Consider the following 20522-nt stretch of genomic DNA (forward strand, 5'->3'; position numbering starts at 1 on the left):
AGATATGGGGAGAGGGAGGGAGGGGAGAGGGGAAGAGAGAGAGAGAGAGGATCATAAAGGTTGGGGGACTGGGAAACCTCGAACCTTTCCTCTCAAAGTCACACTTCAGGTTACCTTCACAATTTCCTATTATCCGATTATCCACTTATGTTCTTCCCTCTCATCTAAAGAAGCGGTTCGACAATACTTCATTCAAATACTGCTTTGGAGTTTCGAAAGCTGGTTACTGTGATATCTGTCTGAATAGACCTAGGAAGGTCAAGGGGATGAAGTTGATACAAATGATCCAAAGATTCGAGGTGACAGCATGACCTCTGGTCTGTCTGTTTGCAGTATATAAATATATATATGTATGTACAAGAATAGGCGGCCACTTATGCGGCCTTGTCGTGTCTTTTTTTTTTGGTCGTCTTTTAGTCCTTGTTTAGTCGTCGTCTTTATACGCATCCTGTCCCCCTCCTCAATCTTTCTGGATAGAGGGGGAAAAGCATCAAGAGGCTTATTTTGTGAAATGGACTTTGCAATATATAACCTTTGCTATATATTTATCATATATAGCTGAATGTTTGTATTCAGATAAAGTGATCTAAAGCCTTGAATTTCGGGATAGCCTGGAGTCCGATACAGTGCCCTTTGGAAAATCAATCTAGCAAAATATACACCAACCTCACATTCAGATAGACATGTTTGAACGGAAAGTCACATTGTAGTAATGGGGAGAAATATAATATCGGCCGATCCATACACACGACCAAACCCCATCTGGAGCCGGCCAGCATTTTTCCTTTTCCAACTCCCCCCAAAACAGCACCAAGCAGGGTATTTTCGCAACCATGTTGTCTATACTTCGAAAAGCCCGCTTAAAGGATAAAGAAATGCGTATATTGATGCTGTATGGACTCTGACCGATCGTTCGGACCGAGATGCTAATGATTGCAGGGGTCTTGATAATGCCGGCAAGACGACCATCGTCAAGCGAATTATGGAGGAGGATGTCACGACAGTCAGCCCGACTTTAGGATTTATTATCAAGACAATTGAATTTATGGGGTAATTTTCCACCTCGTTAATATCTCGAGCTCTGCTAACTTGGCGCAGATACAAACTCAACATATGTGAGCCAACCCAGGTTTCTGGTGGGCACCGGTACTGACAGTATTAGGGGATGTTGGAGGACAAAAAACACTCCGATCCTACTGGAAAAACTATTTTGAAAAGACTGACACGCTAGTCTGGGTTGTCGATGCTACAGATCGACTCCGGGTTGACGATTGTCGACAGGAGCTCTCGGGTCTGCTTCTCGAAGAGGTACGGATGACGTCCCCACCCGCAAAATCTTGAAAGCGTCAACTGAACCCATTCCACCAGCGCCTTACGGGAGCTAGTTTACTAGTATTTTTGAATAAGACAGATGTGGAACATTGCATGAGCGAGCAGGAGGTCCGAGAAGTAGGTCCAAGTTCTTCCTTTGGAATTCGGTGAGGTCTGCTGGACTTGGCTAACGTTTTGTGCAGCGTCTCGACTTGGATTCAATCAAAACCCATAAGTGGACTATCTTGCCATGCAGTGCAATGACAGGCACAAATCTGAATGAAGGTCTGGAATGGGTGGTACAAGATGCTAAGGACCGACTGTTCCTTTATTAGTGAACTCGGGGGAAATCGGCCTGTGTCTTCTCTTGATATCCATACTGACACCAAATAACATCTAATACAACCTACATAAGTGTGTCAAAATGTCTCATTTTAATTCAGATTTTCGTCTACCCATGTATTGGGTTAAAGTGTGTTGTCTCCCCAGTTATATTTAAACGTGCCATCAGTCATATTCTAAAAATCTTCAATGCAGTGCATGTTTACCCTTTATAATACTGCTTACATGTTCTAAAGGACCATCTAGTTAACTAGTTAGTAAATGTTCCAAGTAGCAAAGGAACTAGGCTGCTCATATCCAATAGGCTAGAGTAGAACTTTACAAAGAGTGAAGAGAAGTACGGAGTACGTACCGTGTACTCCGTATGGAGTTACAACCTAGCATATGCAAGGCACAAACTGATATATCCAATACTATTCCGTAAAATGGTCACATTTGACCCAACTATGAGTTCACCTTAGCCCTTTTACCTTACCCCTGAAAATAAGAAAAAAAATCAAGGAAAAACCAGAAGAACCCAAGGAACCCGAAAGAAAGAGCAAAAAAGCCCATGGAACGAGGAAAAACTGCGGGGCCCATCGCTCCACATAAATAATGAAGAGTAAACAAACCCTTATGGCCGATTGGGATTTGGTCTGTATAAATGCATCTATCCATGTTGATGTAGGAAAAAAAAAATATTATAATTAGAAGGAAAGATAAATAGATTTAAAAAATATATAAGAAGGAAAAAAAAGTGATGTGTGAGCCAATGAATTCGTTGATCATCGTCAGTCCCGATTTAATTTAAACAGGGCGGAGAACACTGCCCTTCTTCCACTCTACAACTCTTCCCCCCCTCATTTGTTTCATTCTAGGAGGCGTGCATGAACGCCAGGAGTCCTAGATCATGGCTGTCCCAAACGAGAGTTCCGAGGACGTCAATGATTTCCTTCAGCGTATCCGAGAACTAGGCGAGCGTCGCGACAAGGAAGACGACGAGCGCACGAAGAAACTAGAAGAGGAGATCCTGCAGGGCCGGAAGGAAAGGCAAGCCCGGAGAGCTGGTACATACTCCCTCTTCCCCTTGATGCAGGCAATGTCTGCACAGTCATAGCATTTGCTGCAGGTCAACAATGTGCTGATATCCTGATGACTCAAAAACAGAGCGTGCACGATCACTAGCCCTTACCGACGATTCATCCACCCTCAATATCGCACGACTGAGCGCTTCCTCTATCAGCGCCCGGTCTATCGAACCACCAGAACACCTCGAGCCAACACTGCAAACCCCCCAAACCCCAGGACCTGAGCCACCGACCTCGAGCGCCGTGGATTCGAGTCAAGATATTGAAGCCTCTGACACCGACAAGCGGCGCGGATCGGTCCCGGATTTCGGAATGGATTCACCCTCACGGACACTGCCACCCTTGTCCCGTAGCCGAGCGGGGACTTTGTCATGGCAGCAACGCCCCTCCTCGCGGGATTTCGGCATGTCACCCGGCTCAACATCCCCAACTCGCTCCCCAACTCGCGCAAGCCACCTCAGAAATTTGTCTACGGCATCGGATGAGAATACACTATCTCGACTTCAATTTGGGTTCCCACGGCCCTCGAAAGATGCCCCTGTGCTCCCTCCATCGCCAGATCGTGGGGCTGGAGATCGCGGGGCTGGGTCGTTAGCACACAATGAGAAGGAAGAACAGAGTGATATCCAAACGGACGTGGGTGTGGGGCATCAGGAGCCGGAAGTGGGTGAAGAATCAAGTACCGAACTAGATAAACTCGCGGCAGTAGAAGAGAGATCATCGTCGCCTCCGAGAACCGGTTCTCGCGATAGCAACATGAGCCATCGCTTCTCTGTATCATCCGTTTCGGTCACTGGGCTGGGGTCGCCAGTGCACCTGTCAGAGACTCCAAAGCTCGAGCCTCGACAGAATGATTCCTCCTTTGAGGAATCTGTGTCGCCCTCTCCAACCCAGCGGCGGATGTCACCAGAGCGAACACGGTCGACCTCACCTACCAAGGGTCTGGGAGGCTTTGTTCAGAGTGCTATGATGAGAAGATCAGATAGTGTGTCAAAGAGATGGAGTGCGCAAACTCCACAGGGGCTCGGGCGGTCAAATTCCATTGTGTCAAATCGCAGCAGTGTGGCAGGTCCAGGTTTGAGTGAAATGACCCCTCCAGCTCTTGGGCGAATTGGACGTGAACCTTCAACTCTCCTTCAACGACCAGGCTCCAGTCACAGCGAGGCACACACCGAGACAACCGAACGACCAACCACACCGGCGGATAGAGACAGTGTGAATTTTGAAAGCCCAGGAAAATCATTTCGACCTAGTCACTCGCGTTCTGCTAGCTCTGCCACCGCAGAAGGCGGCGACGCTCAAAGTCCATTTGTCTCGAAAACAATGGACCCCAGGCGCTGGAGCCCCAACAAGGCTTCTTGGTTGGAGAGTGCTCTCAACCGACCTGAGCTACCACGACAAACCACCAGACCCCCCTCGCAGCCTAACTGGGCCAAAGACCGGCAGTCGCGCGGTAGCGTGGATTTGGGGCGAGTCAACAATTTCAAGGAAGTCACCCCTCTCGGTTTGATGCGAACACCCCCGCCAGGAACTCAAACCAAACTACCTGGCGTCTCTGGTCCATCACTTCCTACAAGCCCTATTAAGGATGGTGTTCCTGAGTCTCCATTAGGATTTCCTCTGAAGAAAATTGGTGCCTCTGGTCCGTCGCTTCCTACAAGCCCTATTAAGGATGACGTTCCTGAGTCTCCATCAGGATTCCCTCTGAAGAAAATTGGTGTTTCTGCTCCATCAGTCCCTACGAGCCCCGCCAAGGATGTCGTTCCTGAGTCTCCATTAGGATTTCCTCTGAAGAAAATCGGTGCCACTGGTCCGTCGCTTCCTGCGAGCCCTGTGAAGGAGGCAGCTCCTGAGTCTCCGTCTGGCTTCCCCTTCAAAAAGCCAAGCATCTCGGGTGCATCGATTCACAGGAACTCTGTCTCAGATCCTCCCTCTGAATTCCCTTTCAAGAGGCCTGGTACCGCTGGAGGGTCAGTCAGCGGAAGCCCTGAAGGCAAGCTTAAAGAAACAGCACCTGAGTCTCCCTCGGGATTCCCTTTCAAAAAGCCCATCAGCTCGGGTTCATCACTCCACAGGAACTCCGTCTCAGAGCCTCCGGCAGAATTCCCACTCAAGAGGCCCAGTGTCTCTAGTCCAAGCCATGTCAAGGAGACTGTTCCTTCTTCTCCGTTGGAGTTCTCATCCAAGAAATCCAGTATTTGTAGTCCCTCGATCCCTGGAACGCCCGAAGGCAAATTGAAGGAGACAGTCCCACAATCTCCATCAGTTCTCGGTAGCCCTGACGCCGGACAAACAAAAGAGGAAACCCCAGCTTCTCCATCGCCTGTCGAGGAAGCTCTCAATGCTCTATCAGGCAACGCACCGGCGGAGGAACCTAAGTCTGCCTCTCCCGCCGAAATGGAGAATGAATCGCAAGAACTACCGGCATCTGAAGAGTCCGAGCCTCAATCTACTCCCACTCGCAGGGCCCCTCCCGACTCGTTGAGCCCCAAACCCAACTTTTCCATCTCTACCTCCTCGCGGGGGCCAATTTCACCCAAGGCGAAGCCACAATCTCCTGTGGTGGACTTCCGAGCAAACTTACGGAAACGAGAAGTCGTCAAAGATAACGGTGATGACAAAGAACCAGAATTTAAAAATGTATTTGGGCGCCTCAAAAAGACCGAAACTCGGCACTATGTTGCACCGGATGAGCTCAAGGGCAATATCCTACGAGGCAAAGCGGCTTTGAACAATACCGGCGGACCAAAGAAGACCGAGCGAGTTGATGAATTTAGGAGGAGCCTTGTGACACGCAAAGATGAAATGAAAGCGAGCGGAGGCTCCATCAGACGGAATACCGCGGGAGAGCAGGATGCGCCGCCAAAACCGACCGAGGTCGTCCCAGAAGCAATTGCTATGCGACAAAATATGACCCGAGCAAATAGCATAAAGCAGGCGCCTGTGGATGAGCCGACGTTGCCCGCTAAGAGCTTTGGTTCTCGAGCTTCACAGGAACGACCACCATTGTCGTCCCCGAATTCATCTTTCAAAAGCATCGGTACATCCCGAGCTTCTCAGGAACTACAGCCGTTGTCACCATCTCCTGCCAACGATGAGCCGACGTTGCCCGCTAAAAGCTTTGGTTCTCGAGCTTCACAGGACAGACCATCATTGCCGTCCCCGAATTCATCTTTCAGAAGCACCGGTACATCGCGAGCTTCTCAGGAACTACAGCCATTGTCGCCATCTCCTGCAAACGATGAGCCTGGCTGGCCCTTGAAAGACACCGGTTCTTGGCGAGCGTCTCAAGAATCACAGCCATTGTCACCGTTCCCTGCCGATGATCCCATTGATGTGCCAGAGGAGGCAATCCCAGCGGCGAGCGACTACAAGCAAACTCCCGAGGTAGTCTCTTCAGCGGACCGGGAGGAAACCCGCGAAGCCGTGGCACCAATCGAGCCCAGCTCAGTGAAGATGCAAGAGCCCTCAGTCAAAACACTCCGCCCAGTTCGTCAATGGCCACCGGCGCCTGTCGCAGAGGCTACCGTGACTCCAACCCTAACAGCTAAAAGCAAGTTGGCGGGCCGAATCAACCCTGCGCTAGCTGGCCTGCTTTCTCGTGGTGCCCCTGCCAGTGACGGACCGAAGAAGCAGCTGTCAACCCCCGTTTCAACGCAGAGTGACCCTGCTTCGCCATCTGCGCCTCTCACGCATATCACAAAGGGTCGTGCCAGAGGGCCGAAGAGACGACTTCCCCAGACAACTGATATCTCGACCCCGTCCGCTCGGGATGATACTAAGGAGGTTGGTGCTATTTCATGCTCTGAAGCCACCCCGTCCCAGACTCCTACAATCCCTGTTGAATCCTTGGACATCGATTCGGAGTACTTGTCGCAGCCTGATGAAAACCCAGTTCCTGACATCACAAACCCCCGTTCAGAAAGCCCAGTCACCGAACAACTTCCGGAGGTGAACACTTCTCCACAAGATACCCTCGAACGCGATACGTCCCAAAGCGGATTCCCTCAAGCACTCCAGACCCGTTCTTTAACAACGGATTTCGACATTTTCCCCTCCGCCAACCTTGAGGCGACATCCAGGGACCCCGAAAGCCCTGCAGAGGTGAGTCCAGCAAGCGGACCACCTGTCCCGCCGAAGTTCGATCCTCCCGCGTCCGATCCTCCCACGTCCCCCTTGCCTGTAACGCCAAAGCCACAATGGGGCCAGCCAAACCGGTTTGCGTCCTCATCGCCATCCCCCCTCCGAACAAGTCACAAAGAGAACCAAATGGACTCACCTATGAGTCAGCAGAAGAGCATCCCCAGTGTTATCGTCGAGTCAGCACGCAGTTCCGTCTCACGACCCATGAGCCACCCCTCCCCGCCAGTACCCCCTAAAGATGGTGAGGTTATTCTTCCCAAGCCAACCGATCCGCGCAGGCTTTCAAGAAAGATGTCTGCTCCATCACTGGTTGCGCAGGCTAGTGAGGCACGTGAGGTAATTGCGGGCTTCTTCAAGATACTCCCCGACGCTCGAAACCGGATGGACATTGATCCCCAGCTGATGTTGATGCGTAAGCCGGATGATGTAAAGATCAGGACCGTAAAGCGGCAGATCTGGGAGCTCACCGGTGATGGGAGGCGTCAGGAACTTCCTTCCCACCAGGAGTACATCCTATACCAGGGCAGCATGTATCTCTGCGTGCACACATTCGAGAGTGGACGAAGCAGCACCTCGGAAGTATACCTTTGGCGTGGAGACGATGTCCCCGAAGCCTCGGTAGAGAATGAACAGCCATTCGCACGCAAGGTCGCTCGTGAGAATAGCTCCAAGTTGCAAGTCATTCGACAAGGCAATGAGCCTACGCGGTTCATCCAAGCACTTGGCGGCATTATGATCACGCGTCGGGGATCCAGCTCTCGCCACAATTCATCGGCCCTCTACATGCTTTGTGGCCGGAAACACTTGGGCGAGATGACCTTTGATGAGGTGGACTACTCACTGCGCAACCTCTGCTCTGGTTTCCCTTACGTTGTCTCTGCTCCCTTTGGCAAACTGTACCTATGGAAGGGCAAAGGCAGTGGCCCTGAAGAAACCGGTGCAGCCCGACTTATCGGCATGGATCTAGGTCTAACTGGAGAGTTTGAAGAGGTCACCGAGGGCGAAGAGCCGGAGGATTTCTTCGATGTCTTTGCAGGCCCCCGGGAGGCCGCGCCGCACATGTGCCAAGATCACTGGAAGCTCAAGCCGAAATACAACCACTTCCGCACGCGACTCCTCCGGGTCGACCACGAACTGAACCCTCCAACGCGTTTCTGGAATATCCGTCGCCCGGGCGCAAGTTCACCAGTGGTCAAGGCCAACGATTGCGTTCAAGAAATCGAGCCATTCTGCTACCGAGACATCACCGAGAAAGATGTATACGTTCTGGATACATTCTTTGAAATCTATGTGTAAGTACTACCCTATCTGAATACCCTCCAGTTGACTGACACTAATTCCGCTCTCATAGGATTATCGGCGAGCAAGCTTCACAGAAGTCTGCCGATTTCGCCTCGGCAGTGGTCTTCGCGCACGAATATGGTATCCTTGCCACATCCCTCCAGGACCGACCATTCATCCCCAAAAGCTTCGTGGCCCTCGGCGGCGTCCCTGATCGCTGCCAAAGCGCATTCCGCAAATGGAACCCACGCAATCAACATGCGCCGTTCGTGTTCTCTCTGGATGTTGTTATCGAAGCGATTCGATCACCAGAGAATTGAGTGAGATCTTGCGGTATTTTTTTTGTATCTGATTTGAGGGGCTTCCACTTTGAATTTGTGCATATTTCGATTTGTACAGGCTCTACAGAGCATTTCGGAGTCCTGTGTATTTGTGCCATACTTGTGCCATAGAGGAAACTGGAGCATCTGGGGAATCTGGGGATGTAGATAGGTGGATTTCGCATTTGAGTGGTGTATTTAGGCAAATGATTTTTAAGAATTCAAGTTTCATACCGAGGTGGCCTATTTATCTAGGCTTATCTTTTTTTTTTATAAATTACATCTATAAATTAATATAAATTAAAGCATAAGACATCAAGCATCTGATTGCTCGGACATTTAGAGCATTTAGGTATAGTCTCCGTATAAGGGCTTATGGACGGGAACGGACGGGGCGTACGGAGATAAAAAAAAAAAATCATCCGATATGGGATGTCGCCATCCTTCATTGTTTGATTGTAAATCTCCCCTTTCCTACATTTTACATACTCTCCCCCCATGGCAATGTGAATATTTGAGTCATGGACCCCTCCATCCTTCGCGAGCTCTCCAAGCTCGACCCCGCGGTACCGTTCCGCTCATCGACTGATCATCTGCATCACACATGGGCCAAGACATTCTTCTCGCGCCCGGAGTTGTACATCCGCCCACAAACCATTCCAGAGATTCAACAGCTAGTGACTCTCGCCCGTCGCTGTCGTCGCCGCATCGTAACAGTTGGCAGCGGCCACTCGCCCTCCGATTTGACATGCACCTCGTCCTGGCTCGTAAACCTCGACGACTTCAATCGCATCCTCCACGTTGACCCGTCAACCGGCTCGGTAACCGTCGAAGCAGGCATTCGATTGTGCCATCTGGGCGCACAACTGGAGGAACATGGCCTGACACTCGAGAACCTGGGCAGCATTGACAGCCAGTCCATAGCAGGCGTCATCGCCACCGGCACCCACGGCAGCTCCTTACGCCACGGTCTGGTATCGGAATGCATCGACTCACTCGGCCTGGTACTCGCCAATGGCCAGCTGGTCCGCTGCAGCCCGACAAACAACCCGGATCTGTTCCGCGCGGGCCTGGTGTCGCTCGGAGCGCTCGGAATCGTCGTCGAGGTCACCTTTAAGGCGACGCCCACGTTCAATATCGCCTGGCGCCAGGAGCGGTATTCGCTACCTCGCGTGCTGGACGAATGGTCGACCGGTCTGTGGACATCGCATGAGTTCGTGCGCGTTTGGTGGCTGCCTTATGAGAAAGGCGCTATTGTCTGGCGTGCTGATAAAACCGACCTCCCGCTGCGCGCTCCCCCGAAAAGCTTCTACGGTGACGCACTGGGCTACCATATCTACCATAATCTCCTAGCCTTGTCCTCGTATGTCCCGCGCATCCTGCCGTGGGTCGAGTGGTTCGTCTTTGGTATGCAGTATGGCTTCCGGGCTGGGTCGACCATCACCGAGGCCGTTGAGCCTGCGCGCTCGGGATTGTTGATGAACTGCCTGTATTCACAGTTCGTTAACGAATGGGCTCTCCCGCTGGAAAAAGGCCCCGAGGCCATCGGTCGGCTTTCGGCCTGGCTTCACGGCGACATGGAGACCGCGCGCATCCCCTTCTCATCCAAGGGACTGTACGTGCACTGTCCGGTAGAAGTGCGAGTCTCCGACACCTCGTTGAACACCAAGCCCCGCCCATTCCTGGACCCCACGAGTCGCGGCGGCCCGACACTCTACCTCAACGCAACGCTCTATCGTCCATACCTCCGCGACCCACCGTGCAAAGAACGCTACTACGAGGCCTTCGAATGGCTGATGCGAGAGATGGGCGGGAAGCCGCACTGGGCGAAGAATTTCCACACATTAAACCCACATGAGCTAGGCACCGCGTACGGGTCAGACATGGAGTCGTGGATGAAAGTACGCTCAGAGGTCGACGCGGACGGGATGTTCGTGGGCGAATGGCATCGACGCCACCTGCCCCTGGAGCTCGGACAGGGAAGCGAAGCACCCGAGGGCGAGAGACTGCCCCTCCTGGAGCGCGAGCACGAGCGTCGCAAGGTAGACATGAGTGGCGTTGGGGATGGTGTCGAATGGGTAGGGGATCGCCGATGGCAGGTTCAGGCTCAGGCTCAGCGACACTCCTTTGATGCGTTGGATGTGGAGAAGAGCCTGTACCCATTACCGCCAGATCATTCGCCTAGTCCGTCTGGGACGGCGACCAGCGAGGAGAGCTTTGATTTGCTTGCCAGGGGCGAAGCGAGCATCGTGCTCCCCGATGGACCAGGGGTGTGAGAGGAGAGAAATCAGGCTCCCGTCGAAAGCAAACAATGTCTTGTTTTCGGGTGCGAGAGTCTTGATTCTTCCGTTGCTTTTTCATCTGCTGATCTGTCGGTGACCGTTCTGACTGGTCCACTCCAGGGCTGTGTTGGTGCTTATTGGCTCTCGGGGCTAATTTAGTGATTTCTCGCATCACTTTCGTTTTTGTTCTTTCCCCCCCCCCTTTCTCCCCTTATTTTGTTCCAAACAATTTAGGGTTGATGATTGATTACATTGGGTTGACAAATCTGACATCCGAGGATGTTCAGGCTTCGAATTCCTGACGCCAACTGTCTCCCAAAAAACGAAGATTTTTAGACCTCTTTCCTATACGGAGTAGATCACTCTGATATTGCATCTTGCATTTTCCCCTGCCTTTACCCTTATTTTGCTTTTTTCGCACCTCATTCTGCATTTGCCAAGACCAACGCAGAGAAAATCCGATGGCCTCGTGGTCTATAGGCACTTAAAATTGGAATCTGTCGGTGAACTGGTGGACTGCATGTTCAATGCAGGTGCTCATCCCAATCCCTTCGATGGGGCAAGGTTTGTATCTCTACCTTTTTGCTTTTGAAAATATGCATACAGCAATCAATAGTCCATAGTCCATTCCATTCTTGTACACTCCGTGGCCAATTTTTACCTGGAATTGTTCATATCTTGTTTCTGTGGAATCGGGGAGAAAGAATCACACTGTGTCCATGTCTCTGTCCTTGTCCCCTGTTCCCTGTTCCCTGTCTTGTCGCAGCTGAGAGACTCTGAAATGGTTCATGTACGGAGTACCCGATAAGCCAATCTTGACGCATTGCGCGGGTTCCCATACAGGTCCATGGATTTCATTGCATTCCACGGTCTAGACAACTCGGTGGCAAACCCGGGATTCAGGATTGATGTTCTGCTCAGACGATATCGTGAGGGGTGGGAGAAAGGAAGAAAGAAGTACAGTCAAATGTACTCCGTAGATCAGTATCACATTGTATGGTATTGCAGCTCGAGCTGAGCACTGTGCCGCCTGGTAGGTATACTTAGTATACACATCCCACACGTACTTACACTGCCACACACAGTACAAAATAGAAGTTGATCAATGCAAAGATCTAGCCTAGACAACTGTTCGGATTAGGGCTGCTTCTTCTTTGGGATCTGATCATTGCACACTGGGTCTGATTCTGTGCGAGAATGCAGGCAGTACCAGGGTAATATTGTACGGGAAAAAAAGAATCAGAGTCATCTAGGTAGAAAGGTAGAAAGGGTAGAAGAAGCCCTAATAGGCAAGGGTAATATCTTCAACCCCGCTTTGTATCAAAAAGTACAACATCCTATTATCTCTGCTCCCAGCCTCTTTTCAACTTCTTTAAACTCTTTCAACTCTTTCTCTTTTCATCAGAGGCTGAGGGAAAGCCACCTGACTGTTGAATTGTCTACATATTCTGGCATATCACATTGTACCACGTTTCGGTGCAGCTAACAAGGATGCCTATGTCCTATTTTTCACCGACTACTTTTTGGAGTTTTTTTATTTTTATCTCGCATTGACCCCTTCACAGGTGCAGATTGACCAGGGAAATGATTGGATATCATCTCATCACAAATCTCGGAGATGGCCTTTCGCAATCTCCAGGCACGTGTGTTGGGGGGTTCCAAGGTTCTCTCTGACGTGCAGTGTCAGCATTCGAGGGGGAAATCGTGTGACAAGGAGCGTTACCTCTGGGCTTGATCCTCTCTGCCTTTTTCTGCCCAATTACTAGGGTGATCTGCCGAATCCACGGACTTACGGCTCGGACCGTGTCATTGTACTGAATCTCTAGGTACCTAAACAGTCGCCTAAGTGCCTACATGGCCTACATGGCCTACATCCCTCACTAGGATCAACCACATGTCACTCTCGTCACCCTCGAACGATTTGAACAGTCTAACAGTCTCTCCACGTCACTATAGCCAAGGGCTTCTCTGCTGATGCGGGGGACAACTTCTCTGCACCTTTGATAATCATGATATCAACGTTTGGCCCTGGCGGCTGAAAGTCCGTTTCATTATCATCCACCCCACCTGCTCGATTCTTTTCTTTTTCTTCTGTTTTTCTTTTTTACTTTGCTAGCCAAAGCTCTCTCCTTCTCTCTCTCTCTCCTCGTCTTGAAATCTTGCTATCTCTCTTCCCTTTTTTTTCTCCACCCTTCCTACTCTTGCATTGCGATATCTACCTCCCTTGCTTGGTTTCTGGTGGAGTTTCGAATATGATACCATCCACCATGTCGTGGCAGCCAAAACTTCGCCCCAAGGGCTTCCCGCATATCATTGACGACTTTGCGGCTGTGGCTTCGTTGTCGGAACTAGAGCATCGGGTCCGGACTGGCGAGGACAAGCGCGACCAGCGCGTCTTCCGGGTCAAGCGTAAGCATGTTTTGAAAGCCTGTGATCGCTGTCGCGTGAAGAAGACCAAGGTATGTCGACTGATATAGCATGGATATTGTGATTTGACTGACCCACCTTAGTGTGATGGGAAGCAACCATGCAACCGTTGCTCGGTATACAACCACCCTTGTCTATTCCGTGAAAGAAAGGCCACACAGACCAAAGTATACTCTCGAGGGTGAGTGCATGCACAGAATCTCAAGCCACGCATATCCTCAAAAGCTCATAGACAAACCACACACAGATTTGTCGAGATGCTCGAATCCCACCATTCCCTGGTTGTGAAAGCCCTCCAGAAACTCTATAAATTCTGCATCAACAACGAAGGCTTCCCAGGCGACCCTCTCGCCGAAGCCCCAGATGGACACCCCCTAACGCACGCAATCCTCGACCGGCTAGGGCTAATAAAACAAGCCGAAGAAAACGCCGACGAGCCAGACGAAGACTCAGAGGACCTGCGCTACCTACGACTGCTGTCAACATCCACCGAATGCAGCGTCACAGCAGAGCCCTCACCAGAGCCAACAACGCCACCAGAGCCCGAGCCAACTATTTCTCGCCCACCATGCCCAATCCCAACACCCATAACTGTGCCCAGTCGCACCGCCACCACAAGCTGGCAATGGGATCTCCAGCCCGTCCATCAGACGAGCTACAGCTATCCAGACGCAGGGTACCACGACCTAATGGCACTGCAGCAACGGTCGTCCATGAGTGCGCCAGACATGAGCACTGATATCGCGCCCCATGTTGACCTTCCCTCTGCATCTTCGGGGCTACCCCATCATCGTCAACATGCGCACCACGAGCCGCCGTTCCCGTACGTCCTAGATGGCTGCTGTGATTCCGGCACTTCCCAGCCGGGTGTTAAGCCCATTCTGGCAAGATTACCGCCTGGCCTCATGGCTGAGTCTCATGCGCATTCTCATCATCTTGCTGAGAATCTGTCTGCGGAGATGATGGGTGATTTCCATTTCCAGGCACAAGACTCAGCGTTTTATCCTGGGTTTACACCGGGCTGGAATTTCCCTTCGGGATAAATCTGGTTTTGGTATGATATGATGAACGGTTCCTCTCGTCTTCTGGGGATACATGGCCCTTTTCTTTTGGTTTGGGCTTTTGGCATAAGCTGCTGAGCAGCTTCTTTTATTTCACTTCTTATCTATATTTCTTCTTGTCATTTCACCTTTTCTTTTCTCATCCGAGTCATTATCACTTACATTCTTCTCCAGCCCTTTTTTTCTTTCTCTTTTCCTCTTTCTATACCCCCCACATCTGAGTTTGGACTCCTCCACCAGAGCATGGAGCATGACATCTACGCAGGTTTATAAGATTGGAAGATGTCTGGCACATTGAGCCCTAATCTTTCTTTGTCAGTCGCTTTCTTTTTGGCTTTTACCTCTCGAGCTCACCCAGGTCATTCTTTGAATTGTCATTATTGATCTTGGATTTGGATTTTCTTTCGATTCTGGTATCTAGTTTGAAAGAGTATCTCCCTATCAATTTAGGTACTAGTTCGTATACCTTCATTTCGTTTTTACTCTAGGTGTTGGGTAGACCCTGCTTTTGTATAAAGGGGCTAATGTGGTTACTTACAATGGGATATAGATTTAGCATGGTATTATATTACCGTCAACAGGTAGATCCCACGGTGGCCATTTCCTATAGCTTGAAAGGTCAGTCATACTTCCCAGTCATAGTCATATTCCAAAAATCTCAGTGAAAATAACCACAACAAATCCCCAATGAAATGCAAAGTACTATGTACACGATACATCCCATCTCATTCCAGCTGACCTACAAGTAACCAACCAACCCCAACAAAGATAACACAAGAAAACCCGAAAACTGCCTCACACCAGATCTAGATCTCGCACCAAGTTATACGGTGGTACAATACGTGCACGACCTGACACAGATGAATCCAGCATAAACCTAGAGAAGAAAGACAGCCGCCACAGCAGAGGTCTAAAAAGGGTTACGAGCGCGCAGATCAGATCAGATCAGATCAGATCGTAGATCGTAGATCACAGCAAGTGCGTGTGTCATATTTCCTATCCGGGCTAGGGACTGGTGACTAGTGACTAGGGGTGCGTGGGGGAGGGTTGTCTGTGGGATTTGAGGACATGCGTTTCTGTGGGTGGGGTTGATTGTGTATCCTGGTGCATGTACTTCGGTGAAGGTACCGGGATCTCCGTAGATGTACTATGTAGATAGTAATTATGTACTTGATATATATATACATCTAGGAGTCGGGGATGTGGTGTGATATAGGACAGGGAATGACAGGACATTGCATATAAAATACATACTAAGTTGAATACTGTATCATGCAATCTCCCTGTCATTTCTGGTGGAAATTTGTATTTTTCCAAGGTTATGTTTTTGTAATTCCCCTTACCTATTATTCTCTTGACTACAAGATTGTGTGGTTTGCCTGTGTTCGTGGAACCCCTGTGTCTTGTGTCTGGGGATCTATCTCTGGCAGATTTATGGAGGAAAGCGAAAAATAAACCGTGGTAAGAAGACCATGAGAGAGCAGACAGAAACGTTAAATGAACTATTCATGATTTTATCCACGGTTGCGACCATTTGAACTCCTCGCGTGTTGATCATGCAGCATATACAATTGTGAGAGTCGTGGGCTACATCCCGAGACCTGTCGTGTTGTTGACTCGCGTTTCTCGCAGCAACCACAATCACGACCACAGGATCCTCCCATCCTCATGCAATCGATTATCAGATCAGGAGACCTCCATGCATTATAAGCTCGTCCTAATGGTCCACTCGAAAGGGAACATTCAACCTACACAGTTACAGTTCCCTTTCATATATACCCCATATCTCTGGGTGCATCTGCTTACAAGATCGCTTGGCCTCAACGTACAATATCTCTGGGATTCCAAAGGATGGAAGTTTTCTTTTGCCATCTCTGCTTGTTGCGCAACTTCTCCAGAAGAGAAATGGGAGGAAGAAGAGGAATTGGAGAAGGGGGGGGGGGTTATACTCGGACGTATCCATGGATCCATGGCATCATGGTGCCACCTACTCGAATGTAGAGTTCCAAGTGCGCATCGAATGGCAATGAGTGAGTACCTAGTGCTATCTATACGTGGTAGTTAATGTGTGGTCTATGCACTACTATAAGTGTGCGCAAAATATATCCAAGGGATCTGGAAACAAATACATCGGATCATCCATTACAGTCCTCGCTAAGGATACGAACTGTTTATACGCCCCAACTATTCTTGTTGAATCACTTTGACCCCCGGCTTATTCCGCCTGCCAAGGGTTTGGCGCCAAGGGTCGCTCCTGCTGGCGGAAATTTGCCACTTCCGTGCCCAGGTGGGAGTGCTTTGGTGCCGACTAATCGTCTGTTTTGTCGAAGACACAACCAGAAGGAAGGAAGCACCCAGACTTTTGCTTCTCTGAAGAGGTAAACTCTCCGGCCACAGATAGAGTAACACCTTGGAAGTGACCAAAGCTAGGAATATTCTCCAACACCCTGCATCTTGGCAATCTTGGCAATTCTACGCTTGCAGATACTATATGTAGTAATTCTTGGTCCCAATAAGTCCCATCATTGGATGAGCCCCAACCAGAGTTCGATGGCCATCAAACACGAGTTAACCGGCCCAATATCTTGGCGTCATAGCCATCACCCCCTCTCTTCCAATGAATCGCCCAACGTGCGTGGCTACCCGGGGATCAAATCTTGGAAGTCATGGGCCAAGACTCTGGGGCATCTCCACACGGTGTTTTTCACACGAGCAGATTCTAAGCTCTCGCTTGAAGCTTGAAAAACTACTTCCTTCTTGCACGGAGAGCTTTGTTTTGTTCAACTATCCAGACAGTGATTGCTCCGAAAAAGAGAGTCAGACGGGCAAACAGCTCGGTAGTCATCACTGCAAGATATCTCCTCACCCGAGAACAATCTCTAATGCCAGACGAGAAGCACGACCTCCCACCCGACTCCGGTTCGGGTGGTAGCCCGCTAAGCCAGCCGGCTCACACGCTACCTTATGAAGCTGTGATCAAGGAGCTTAGCACTGGGCTGGATGAAGGTCTCGCTCCTGAAGAAGCGAGTCGTCGTCTGCAGAAATATGGTCCCAACAAATTGGATGAAGGAGAAGGCGTATCGTTGGTCAAGATTCTCGTGCGCCAGGTCGCCAACGCAATGATGCTAGTATGAGCCCACTGTTCCTTGTGCTGATATCGCGAGACTGGTTAAAAGTTAAATCTAATTCAGTTTGTTAAATGTAGGTGTTGATCCTGGCTATGGCAGTCAGCTTTGGAATTCAGTCGTGGATTGAGGGCGGAGTAATCTGCGCTGTTATTGTCTTGAATATCATTGTTGGGTTCTTTCAGGAGTACGCCGCCGAAAAAACCATGGAGTCGTTGCATTCGCTATCATCCCCGACGGGAACTGTCTCGAGAGGTGGACAGACATTTTCAGTGCCGTCGTCGGAGATCGTGCCTGGTGACATGGTCGAGCTTAGGACGGGGGATACCGTCCCAGCGGATATTCGGTGAGTTTTCTATCACAGTACAACTGTGGTTTCAAGGTTATTGGGGGAGGTTGTCCAGGTGTTAGCCAATTTACTGACTGACACATTATCAGCCTGGTCGAAGCAGTCAACTTCGAGACTGACGAAGCTCTCCTGACTGGCGAGTCTCTTCCCGTCCAGAAGGAATGTGACGCAACGTTCAAAGAGGATACTGGCCCTGGAGACCGCCTTAATATGGCCTATAGTTCCAGTACCGTCACTCGTGGTCGTGGGCGTGGTGTGGTTGTCAGTACAGGCATGTTCACTGAAATCGGATCTATTGCCCTCGCATTACGGGCCACCGGCAGTAAGCGTCGTCAGGTCAAGCGTGGTCCCAACGGTGAGACCAAGAAACGTTGGTACGTCCAGGCCTGGAGTCTCACCTGGGCAGATGCCGTCGGTCGATTCCTCGGTGTCAATGTCGGAACGCCCTTACAGAGGAAGCTGTCAAAGCTAGCATGTTTACTGTTTGGAATTGCCGTTGTGTTTGCCATTATTTGCATGGCTGCAAACGAATTTAGCAGCAACACCGAAGTCATCATGTATGCTGTTGCAACCGGTATCAGTATGATTCCGGCGTGTCTGGTGGTCGTGCTTACTATCACTATGGCAGTGGGCACCAAACGCATGGTCGAGCGGAACGTAATTGTTCGCAAATTAGACTCGCTGGAGGCGCTCGGTGCAGTCACAGATATTTGTTCCGATAAGACTGGTACATTGACTCAGGGCAAGATGGTTGTCCAAAAGGCATGGATTCCATCTCGAGGAACATATTCCGTCGGCCCATCCAACGAGCCTTTCAATCCTACCGTTGGAGACGTCACCTTCACCCCTATTCCTCCTTCGCAATTGGATCATGAGAAGGAAGGTACCACTACGGAGAACGCAGAAGGCCTGGTCTCGGGAAACCGCCAGCTCGAAGACTTCTTGGACGTCGCCTCGATGGCTAATCTCTCTCATGTGTACAAGTCCGAAGAGGGCGAATGGAACGCGAGAGGTGAACCCACAGAAATTGCCATTCATGTCTTTGCGTCGAGGTTCAACTGGAACAGAGACCGCTGGATCAAGAAGGGTCAGGGTACAGTGTGGCACCAACAGGCTGAATTTCCATTCGACTCAACCGTTAAGAAAATGTCTGTTATTTTCAGCAAGATCACCCCACAAGAGACCCGGATGATGGTGTTCACCAAGGGTGCGGTCGAGCGCATCGTAGACTCATGCACCTCTGTCATCTGGGACCAAGATTCATCTACCCCCGTGCCAATTACCAACGACCACCGCGAAAAGATCATGCAGAACATGGAGGAACTCGCCAAACTAGGACTTCGGGTCTTAGCTCTGGCCCATCGACCGTACACTGCCCAGACACAACTGCTCGAAGATGCCGACCTGAATCGTGAAGATATAGAGAATGATCTCTGCTTCCTAGGTCTGATTGGTTTGTATGATCCTCCACGCCCCGAGACGGCAGGCTCAATCCAGGCCTGTTACCGGGCTGGTATCGTTGTCCACATGGTGACTGGCGATCACCCCGGCACTGCCAAAGCGATTGCTCAGCAAGTCGGAATCCTTCCTACCAATTTCAACGCAGTGGCAGCTGATGTCGCGGACGCTATGGTTATGACTGCTAGTCAGTTCGATAAACTCACTGATGAAGAGGTAGATTTGCTTCCGACGCTGCCTTTGGTCATTGCACGATGTGCCCCGCAGACTAAGGTGCGTATGATTGACGCCCTTCATCGCCGTGGCCGCTTTGCAGCTATGACCGGAGACGGAGTGAATGATTCTCCATCACTTAAGCATGCGGATGTTGGTATCGCTATGGGACAGGCAGGTTCGGATGTGGCTAAAGATGCATCTGATATCATTCTCACAGATGACAACTTCGCATCGATTCTCAATGCCGTCGAAGAAGGTCGTCGTATCTTTGATAATATTCAAAAATTCGTGCTTCATCTATTGTCAGAGAACATCGCTCAGGCCTGCACTCTACTCATCGGATTAGCTTTCAAAGACGCTGATAATCAATCCGTCTTCCCTCTGTCCCCGGTCGAAATTCTCTGGGTCATTATGATTACATCGGGTATGCCCGATATGGGCCTTGGAATGGAGGTGGCTGCCCCTGACATCATGAACCGTCCTCCTCAGAGTAAACAAGGCATATTCACCTGGGAGGTGATTATCGACATCCTGGTGTACGGTATCTGGACCGCAGCGCTCTGTCTGGCGGCATTTTCTGTCCGCATGTGGGGATTCGGTGACGGTAACTTGGCGCGTGGCTGCAACCAAGAGTGGTCAGAAGAGATCAAAGACTGCGAACTAGTCTTCCGAGCCCGTGCCACGACATTCGTGTGTTTGACCTGGTTTGCGCTTTTCCTGGCTTGGGAAATGGTCAACTTGCGCCGGTCGTTCTTCCGCATGCAACCGAAATCCAAGAAATACTTTACCCAGTGGATGTACGATGTCTGGCGGAACAAGTTCCTTTTCTGGTCCATCATGGCCGGATGGATCACTATGTTCCCCATTCTCTACATCCCCGTTTTGAACGACGTCGTCTTCAAACATAAACCTATCACCTGGGAATGGGGCATCGTGGCGGTCGAGGCTGTCTTGTTCTTCATCGGCGTCGAAGCCTGGAAATGGGCTAAGCGGGTCTTCTTCCGTCGCAGAGGCAGAAAGTATCCGCAGTTGACTTCGTTGGAAGAGATCCCGGAGCAACAATAACGAATGCTTTCCCTGGCCCGACATCAAACGGGGCCAGGGAACAAACCACCACACTGTCTTAGCACGCACACATCA

General features: G+C 50.4%; 5 protein-coding genes across 5 annotated transcripts; all 5 read left to right on the forward strand.

Annotated features, from left to right (window-relative positions):
- Positions 1-833: 833 nt before the first annotated feature.
- N7455_003367 (ADP-ribosylation factor-like protein 2) lies at positions 834-1646 on the forward strand (the record flags this gene model as incomplete). Its single annotated transcript, XM_040959303.2, has 6 exons — positions 834-892; positions 940-1050; positions 1099-1115; positions 1163-1308; positions 1369-1449; positions 1515-1646. 6 exons carry the CDS (start codon positions 834-836, stop codon positions 1644-1646), a joined length of 546 nt encoding a protein of 181 aa, XP_040810217.2.
- Positions 1647-2542: 896 nt separating this feature from the next.
- Positions 2543-8464, forward strand: N7455_003368 (putative gelsolin repeat protein; the record flags this gene model as incomplete). The annotated part of the gene is made up of 3 exons (XM_040959330.2): positions 2543-2699; positions 2800-8155; positions 8215-8464. The coding sequence occupies 3 exons, from the start codon at positions 2543-2545 to the stop codon at positions 8462-8464; spliced, it is 5763 nt and encodes a 1920-aa protein (XP_040810205.2).
- A 521-nt stretch (positions 8465-8985) lies between these two features.
- Positions 8986-10740, forward strand: N7455_003369 (D-arabinono-1,4-lactone oxidase; the record flags this gene model as incomplete). The annotated part of the gene is made up of 1 exon (XM_040959363.2): positions 8986-10740. The coding sequence occupies one exon, from the start codon at positions 8986-8988 to the stop codon at positions 10738-10740; it is 1755 nt and encodes a 584-aa protein (XP_040810216.2).
- A 2273-nt stretch (positions 10741-13013) lies between these two features.
- N7455_003370 (Zn(II)2Cys6 transcription factor domain-containing protein) lies at positions 13014-14216 on the forward strand (the record flags this gene model as incomplete). Its single annotated transcript, XM_040959323.2, has 3 exons — positions 13014-13205; positions 13257-13354; positions 13421-14216. The coding sequence occupies 3 exons, from the start codon at positions 13014-13016 to the stop codon at positions 14214-14216; spliced, it is 1086 nt and encodes a 361-aa protein (XP_040810207.2).
- A 2900-nt stretch (positions 14217-17116) lies between these two features.
- Positions 17117-20447, forward strand: N7455_003371 (cation-translocating P-type ATPase; the record flags this gene model as incomplete). The annotated part of the gene is made up of 3 exons (XM_040959370.2): positions 17117-17362; positions 17440-17705; positions 17798-20447. The coding sequence occupies 3 exons, from the start codon at positions 17117-17119 to the stop codon at positions 20445-20447; spliced, it is 3162 nt and encodes a 1053-aa protein (XP_040810246.2).
- Between the last annotated feature and the right edge of the window lie 75 nt (positions 20448-20522).

The sequence above is a fragment of the Penicillium solitum genome, assembly GCF_028829755.1.
Source record: "Penicillium solitum strain IBT 25940 chromosome Unknown utg000001l_segment0_segment0, whole genome shotgun sequence".
NCBI lineage: Eukaryota > Fungi > Ascomycota > Eurotiomycetes > Eurotiales > Aspergillaceae > Penicillium > Penicillium solitum.